The following is an 8209-nucleotide window of genomic DNA, read 5'->3' on the forward strand; positions in this document are numbered from 1 at the left end:
AAGGGGTCCGCCCTGGGCCCTTTGCCCAAAGCAAACCAACAGCTGATCTGTAAAGCGTAAAGAACGCGTCCTGGCCACATAGGCCGAGAGCGCCCTTACGGGGCACAGCATGAGCAAACGTCTCTCCTCGCCCGTCTCTAACTGAACGGCGGGGGACAGAATGCTGATAAGTCTATGACCATAGACCTAAAGCTGACATTAATAATCTTAGGTTGGTAAGCCGGGTTAGGTCGCAACGTAACCCTGCGCCCATCATTACCACACGAGAGGGCAATCAGGTCACCAACTCTCTTTCCTGACGACAAGGCCAGCAGCAGCGCGGTCTTTAAAGACAGAACCCTTAAATCGGCGGAGTCCAAGGGCTCAAACGGATGACCCGTTAGCCCATCCAGCACCGTAACCAGGTCCGATTTGGGGGGAAAAACGCACCGCGACGGCGGGCGCAGTTTACGCGCCCCCTTCATGAGGCGCAAGACCAAAGGGTACGCCCCCACGGGGCTCCCTTCAATTCCCCTATGGCACGCAGAATCGCGGCTACGTACACCTTAAACGACTGCGGGGACTGACCCGCGTCAAGCAGGCTCTGAAGGAAACAGAGAACTGGTCGCACACTGCAGTTCACTGGATCCACGCCCTTACTTGCTGCATAGTGCATCCCACATTATCAGGCAAGCCCTGGGCTAGCAACTGGTCCGGTTCAGGAGCCAGACCGCTAGCTTCCACCTGCCTGGGGAGGGGTGGAACACCTCCCCCTCCGCCTGGGATAGGAGATCGGCCCGTAACGGCAATGCCCAGGGCGGATCTTGCGCCAGGGAGCCCAGGTCCGCAAACCATGTCTGCCTGTGCCAAACAGACTAAAACGAGCCGGAGGCGCTGTTCCCTCACCCTGTCCAACACCTGACGGATCAGGGGGGGGTCGGGGGAAACGCATAGAGCCCCTCCCTCGGCCACGCGTGCGCTTTTAGCGCGTCATGACCTAACGGGGGCTGTCCTCCTGGATCGAGAACCACAGTGGGCAGTGTGTCGCACGCCGCGATGCGAGAGATCGACGCAGGCGCGACCAACCCTGGCCCAAACCTGTTCCATCACCCGAGGGTGGAGGCACCACTCCGTATAACGGGGATTGCCTCGAGACAGCAGGTCGGTCGTAACTCCGCCGTGCCGGCAGATAGACCGCTGACACTGAAAGGAGACGGGGATACACCACAGGTGAATCCCCGCTATGGTTCAGCGCCCCCGACCGCACACCGCCCTGTTTGTTCAGGTGGGCGATCGCTGCCCTATTGTCCGAGCGAATCAGCACATGGTGCCCATGTGTGAGCCGCTGGAAGTGTTACCTCCGCAGGCCGGGGGGACTGCGGAGGCAACGTTCTCTTTCGAGTCTGGCCGCACGGGGACTTGTCCGGCAGTGCGGTCCCCAAGAGAGCTCCCAACCAACAATGGGCCCGCGGCGCCATTGATGGTGGGCTTGTCCTGAGGCAGAGCCCGGCGAATCGCCTTCAGCTCTAGCACGTTTATGTGGCGAAGCTCCTGAGCCTCCCACCGGCCGTTCGCCGAAAAATGCCCGCAAATCGCACCCCCTCCCCAGAGGGAGGCGTTTGTGCGAATCACCATCCTGAGCGGGACAGGGCCCCACCGAGTACCTCTCGAGAGGTAACGGGGGTCCGCCCATATAGCCAGCGCCTGCCAGGCCTGACCTGTCAGAGGAACCCTGCGATGACGGTCCCCGGCCGAGTCCAGGCGAAGCCTGAGAACCATATTTGGACCACGAGAGCATGTGTAGCCTCCCTAGCGGGAGCACATGCAGTGCTGAGGCCATCAGGCCCAACATCACTGTGCACTGATGCACTGACACCGAGGGCACAGACCTAACGTCCTTGGCTTGCTGTCCGAACCGTGCGAGCTTGTCGCTCTGGCGAAAGGCTCGCAGGAAGTATAGCTCGAGCCCCAGGAAGGTCGCCGCCTGCGCTGGGACGAGGCAACTCTTCTGCCAGTTCACCAAAAACCCTAAGGTTTGCCGGTGATTGGTCACCACCTTGGTATGTTCCGCGGCACAGACCCTCGAGTCGGCCGCTAAGAGAACGTCGTTGAGATATAGGAAGACGCGGATCCCCCTCGCGCGGAGGGAAGCCACGGCTGTCTCCACGCACACCGTGAGGGTTCGCGGGCTCAAAGACATGCCGAATGGCAAGCCACAGAACTCGTAAGCCTTCCCCAGGAAGGAGAACCTCAGGTATTTCCTGTGTCTCCTGACCATGTGGACATGGAAGACCGCACCTTCCAGATCCCTGGAAGTAAGAAATCCCCCTGTCTCAACTTGAACAGGCGGGGAAGAGAGCATTCGGGATGGGACTTCCTCAGCGTCTTGTTGAGACGCCGAAGGTCCAATTTTGGACGCATGGAGCCGTCCATGGCCTCCTCCTCCACGGCCAGATCGGGGGTCCCGTCGAACGTGGGTGGGCAAACTGTAGCGCGTATCCCCTCTGGAGGGTGCGCCGTAATGGGGACGGGGGAACATAGATGCTCCCAGGCATCGAGCCTGTTGGACAAGATGGTCTCTTGTGGCCAACGGAGCGGAAACCGTTCCACCACTCCGATCATACTCTCTCCCTCAATGTCCCCATAGGAGACAGTGAACGGTCATCAAAAGCAGAGAGCATATGAACTGAATCAAGTCTCTCTGCCCGCTTCGCGCTCAGAAAAGAGTATCACCGTCTCATCGTCGTGGATAGCGAGACTGAACATTTTAGAAACACATTTCTCAAGTTAGAAACTATAGAAATGATCCCTGAAATATAGTCATGAGCATATTGCTGGGCACCGGGACCTTTCGATCCGGTGCCCTGATGGGGGGGCGGGACGTGAGAGGCTACGCCCCCCCGCCGCATGGACAGTTCCGTAGAAGCTGTGCATGCTGGGGGAGAACTTCTTACGCAAGCTCCGCCTACTGACGCGCTGTTGTATCGAAGTAACCCCCCCCCCCCGCCGTGCGCCTTTCGCAGGCTGGGGGGACTGCGGAGGTAACGTTCTCTCTCGAGGCGCACGTGGACTTGTCCGACAGTGCGGCCCCCAGGCGAGCTCCCGACCAGCAATGAGCCGTTGGTGCCATTGATGGTGGGCTGTCCTAGGAGCCTCTAGCCGAGGCCAGGCCGTAGCCATGGACCAAGGCGAGCCTTGATGCTGGGTATGAGACCCTGGGCGAGCTCCCGACCGAACTCGGGCCTTGGGCACCGAGGACGGTGGGTCTAAAGCTACAAGCCGCAGGCTGGAACTAAGCCCAGCCTTGGTGAGCCAACCGGTGGGCTTGACCTGGGCGCTGCCAACCGAGGCCAGGCCGTGGCCATGGACCAAGGTGCGCTGTGCCCCCAGCCAGGCTCCCTGCACTTGCAGGGGGCGCCCCTACAAGGGAGTGCGACCCATGGAGAGCTCCCAACCACCCCGGGCCTTGGGCACCAAGGGCGGTGGGCTTGTCCTTAGAGCTACAAGCCAAAGGCTGGCACCGAGCCCAGACCTTGGCGAGCTGTAAGCCCTGCTGGACGCGTAGCGCCAGCAAGGAGCAGTATGTCTATTGTAGCGGAGGTATCTCGCGCCCAATGTACTTAGCACACAGGTACTAACTGCACGGGTGCACGTCAGCTATCTGCAAAATGCTATCGTTCTGTGCTAAACAGTACTAATATTGCTATCTGCACCTATGCAAGGCAAGCTAGCTTTAACACTTCTTTGAGAGCGGACCTTGGTCAGCTCTAAAGAGCTTAGCTGCGGACAAGACCGAAGGTTCAAGGCGCCTGTGCAGCGTGCTCGTGCCCAAGGCCGAACACGCACTTAACGTGCCGATTCATACTCGGCCAAGTAGTTTTACACACGGCCCATCCCCTCCCTGACCTTCCCTGCTCAGTAGCAAGAGGAAGCAGGAAGCTAACCACTAATAGCAAGCTCCCGCAGGGCGCACCCTATTAGCGGGAGTACTGCTTAAGCAAGCTAGCAAGAAGCACAGGCTAGACAGTAAGCAACCCGGAGGCTAGCGAACGTGCGCGTGCAATGGTAACGTAAGTGGCAATAGCCCATCCCGAAGGGGGGGCACCAATGCCCACAACCTGTTAACCCGAGAGAACAGACGTGGAAGCCACTAGCTAAGCTAGCATAAGCACTGAGAGACAAGCGTGCGCTAACACAAGCCTGCGCACAGGCCGGTGCAGCGCGTCTCTACCCTGAGTAACACGGGGAAGCAAGCGTGACCGCAAGCAAAGGCCAGCGGCCCGCGAAGCTAGTCAATCTCAGAAGAAACTCCTCAGCGGGAGTTGCAATCTAGTAGATGCTAATTGCACGAGGCAAGCAACACTTAGCAGACAAGCAAGCTGGCTAAGATGGCGTAAGTACTGAGAGAAGCGGCCCACACAAGGTGCGGGGCGAGCTCACCTAGCTAGCGAATCGCCCAGCTAAAATCTCAGATGCCAGTAAAAGCTACACTACATTTATGTAGGTTTCAAATTAATTGTGCCGGTCGTAACCGGCCAGTAGCCTCACAGCTAATACAGCACCTAGCTGTTCCCCCCTCTCTCTGCTAACAGGAAAACGGGGTTACACATCGCTAGATACTGGCTGCACGGGAGCAAGCTAGCTAACTAGCTATTTCACTGAAGAGCATGGCTACTAGCTACTACTCTCGCTTAAGGCGCGCCCTACACAGAGGTAGCTGGCGCGAAGTACTTAGCACACAGACACTAACTGCACGTGTGCACGTTAGCTATCTGCCACAATAACCGGGTGCGTTACCCTGTCTGGGGACGCAGCCAGATATGGAGTGCTACAAGGTAGTCCAAGCTAGCTGCACTGAGCAAACTAGCTAACTATCTAACGCGCGCGCTCTAAAGCCGGCGTTCCTAAAGTACCTAGCAACAGAAACAACCGCACGGATGCAGCTAGCTATCTGTGACAACTGTGCTATTTAGCCTGTTGTTCTAGTGCTAATCGGTACAAGCTATTCTGCATGTATGCAAACCTAGCTAGAGTTATGAGTGCAGACCTGAGTCATGCGCTCGAGGTGAAAACACACCGCACGCGTCTCCTGCACGTAAGCTGCGCGGCGCGACCATTTGCGACCTTGTGCGCAGCCAGTTTTCATTAGGACACCATGTTAACAGATCTGTCAGTCCACACCGAATTGCGCGCAGCGCGCCGCTCAGCTCGGCTCCGCGGAGCTCAGGGCCGCTCAGCTCAGCCTGGAGTTCTATTTTCCTGCGCGGCCGTCTGCGCCTGTGAGCGACTCTGTCAAGTTGAACAGATCAGATAAGGGCAGACAGGAACTCCGAAACCGGACATTCGTCAAATAAAACCAATTTCAAAGTGAAATAATGTTTATTTACGTTGTTGATTGCCCCTTTGGAAGTGTGAAAAGAGAGAAAGAGCAGTGGGAGAGGGGGAGCAGCTTCTAGGGGCTCGTTGCCTGCGGAGCAACAAGTAGAGAGCTAGGACTCGCCTTCTCTCTACAACAGCACGCACTGGGAAAACGGGAGGAGAACAGACAAATGATGCAATTGCATTTTATAACGAAGGTAGCCATTAACTGTTATCCCAAACATATTACTTTAGATATTTATGTCATCATTTACTTGGCCATGATAAGGAAGACAGGAGATCTGGGGCAAAATATATAGCGGACGAGCAGAGCGTGCAAAGAGAGCTGAGCTCTCTGTGTGGACACTTTAAGCGACTTCTGCGCGGAGGTGCGCTGCGCGGCGCATGCGCGCAATTTTCGCCTCTGGTATGTCCCCAGCGTAACAACGTTACCCCGTTCCCGGGGAAACGTTTCACATCAACTGCACGGCGGCAGTTAACAACAGTTAACTAAGGAAGATACTCTTAGCTTTTTAGATGACTTGTTCCGACGCCGCAGGGTGAAGGGTACAGGGTCGGGTCTCCGAAGCCTGCTTTATCCCGTCCACGCGACCCTCTTGAGGTGGGCAAGTCAGCCGGAACGAGCCTAGTATCTAAAGCTATATAATATAACTCCTCGTTAACCGCGGAGCTTTCACAAAACACGTCTTAACAGCGGCTGGAAGAAAGCGGAAGTGATTATTCCCTGGGCTGGCAGGACGTGACGTAGTCACGTGGATCCGTGTCAGTCCCAGGGGGTACCACGCCACCTACGGGTGGGTGGTCAGGTTTTAATGAAAAGTAATTTTGGAGCAAAATAACAGTCTTCCATAGGGCTGCGTTGCAGCGTTTAAGGCACTAGTGAGAGCTTGAGTTCGAAACGAAGTAAAACTACGGTATAACAACTTTCTTTTCATAGGTCATTGTGGCTGCCTAGTGCCTACATATAAATTAATGGACTTTCCCCCAAAATAGTGATGGTTCTGTCATTCTGTGGTGCAGCCTACATTTCAGATCTGATGCAGTGCGCTATAGGGGTAGAAATTGACGGGCGAGAGAGAGGGAGAGGGGAGTGAGAGAGAGAGGGGGAGAGAGAGTGAGATAGCGGCAGAAAGAGTGATTGAATAATACTGTGGGTGCATCCCCGGGGCCGGCGCACCGAATAAGGCCTGGTTTTGAAAAGCGCTAACCGCAGAATTAACGCCAGATAGCTTTAGGCTGGTATTTAAGGCCGAAACGCCCATTCTGGCCTATTCTGGCACTGCGACACGCCTCTTCAGCGTAAAGCGCATTTCGAGGTGTAAAAACATGACGCTATCTTCCCGAGTCACGGGTAGGCAGGCACAAAGCGTGTTTTTTTGCGTTTAATGCCAGTTTAGCGCCTAAGGCCAGGGGGAAGATAGAGCCCTGTATGTATATAAAAGAGGCGCCTGTAGCTCAGATAGATAGAGTAAACAATTACAGGTGACATCATTGTCTTGATAACAAAAACAAAACTGGCTCTAACAGACATAAATATCTCACTTTTCACCATCTTCCCTTTCCATCATGACATTTTAAAGCTGTTAAAAGCTTCTTACTGCTCCGCAGAGAGTCAGCCAGCTCCTCCTGCTTCATTCTCCTCAGGAAGAGCAGTGTGATGTTTAGAAAAGCCTCTCTGCTGCTGCTCCTCTGCTCTTCCTCCTCACCGTCCATCACCTCTTCATCATCCCTCTGCCTCTCTAAGCATCCAGGGTCATCTGCACTCAAAACCCTCTGGAACCGTTTCAGCTCATTCTTCACAAAAGTGACAATTTTCTCCTCAAGCAGCTGGAACAGAATAATATATGAATAATCAAACACAACATCAGATCCATCATACTGTAGACTGAAAGCCCAGTAGGCAGTGGCTCTCAACCTTTTAGGCTTGTGACCTCTCAAAATGAAATTATGCCTACTTGTGACCCTTGTCCTATAAATCATCTTGTGACCCCCCTGAAATGATCTTGTGACTCCCTGAGGGGCCCTGACCCCCAGGTTGAGAACCACTGCAGTGCAGCATGGAGACTGTTTTGTATTTCACTTGTTGATGAAGAAAAAGGTGTTGTTGTACATTTACACACCAGAAATATGGAGTCCAGTTCTGTTGGATGCTCCTGGGCAGAGTGACCACTGGGAATGCTGGGGGAAACAAAACATCAGATATATATCCTATAATAAGAATGTGAAGTAAGTGTGTGTGTGTGTGTGTGTGTGTGTGTGTGTGTGTGTGTGTGTGTGTGTGTGTGTGTGTGTGTGTGTGTGTGTGTGTGTGTGTGTGTGTGTGTGTGTGTGTGTGTGTGGGTGGGTGGGTTGCGTGTGTGAGTGCGCATTTGTAAGTGAGTAGAAGTGTGTTCGGCCACAGCTATGCCATGTGCGATCGCGTTGAATCTTTCAGGAAGTGTAAAGAGCACCCCCTGCAGGTGACCTAGCAGAGCCGGCTTTTTGAATTAGGTAATTAGGGATGACTAAATGGCCAGCAATGGCTAATCAGTGGACAAAATGAATCAACACAGGTTCAGCACCATGCAGAGCTCCATTCGTTAGCTATATGGAGTGCACCTGTGTGGAGAAGCACACCTGGGCAGAGGTGGCATCAGCCCTCTGGGGAGAGAGAGGAGAGGCTGCATGCCAACTCTGAGCGAGGCCTGACTTAAATGGCCAGTGATTGTATGCTCCAACGGGTATCAGAGGGACACTGCACGGATATTCTGCTAGTCTACATAATAAAGGTGGCAGCGTCTGTGTGTGTGTGTGGGTCTTTCATGCACATCCACACCCCTGGTTGGATTGGGCTGAAAATATGCATGGTGGG

General features: G+C 54.6%; 1 protein-coding gene across 1 annotated transcript in view; it reads right to left on the reverse strand.

The window, feature by feature from the left end:
* Positions 1-7991, reverse strand: part of LOC310797174 (protein NLRC3-like) — a gene marked incomplete at both ends in the record, with an annotated part of 30345 nt that extends 22354 nt beyond the window's left edge. The window contains 3 exons of the mRNA XM_083659515.1: positions 6957-7185; positions 7479-7536; positions 7975-7991. Of these exons, the coding sequence (XP_083515641.1) occupies positions 6957-7185; positions 7479-7536; positions 7975-7991 (304 nt within the window). The remainder of the gene's footprint in view (positions 1-6956; positions 7186-7478; positions 7537-7974) is intronic.
* Between the last annotated feature and the right edge of the window lie 218 nt (positions 7992-8209).

The sequence above is a fragment of the Poromitra crassiceps genome (assembly GCF_964638095.1).
Source record: "Poromitra crassiceps genome assembly, chromosome: 1".
Taxonomy (NCBI): domain Eukaryota; kingdom Metazoa; phylum Chordata; class Actinopteri; order Beryciformes; family Melamphaidae; genus Poromitra; species Poromitra crassiceps.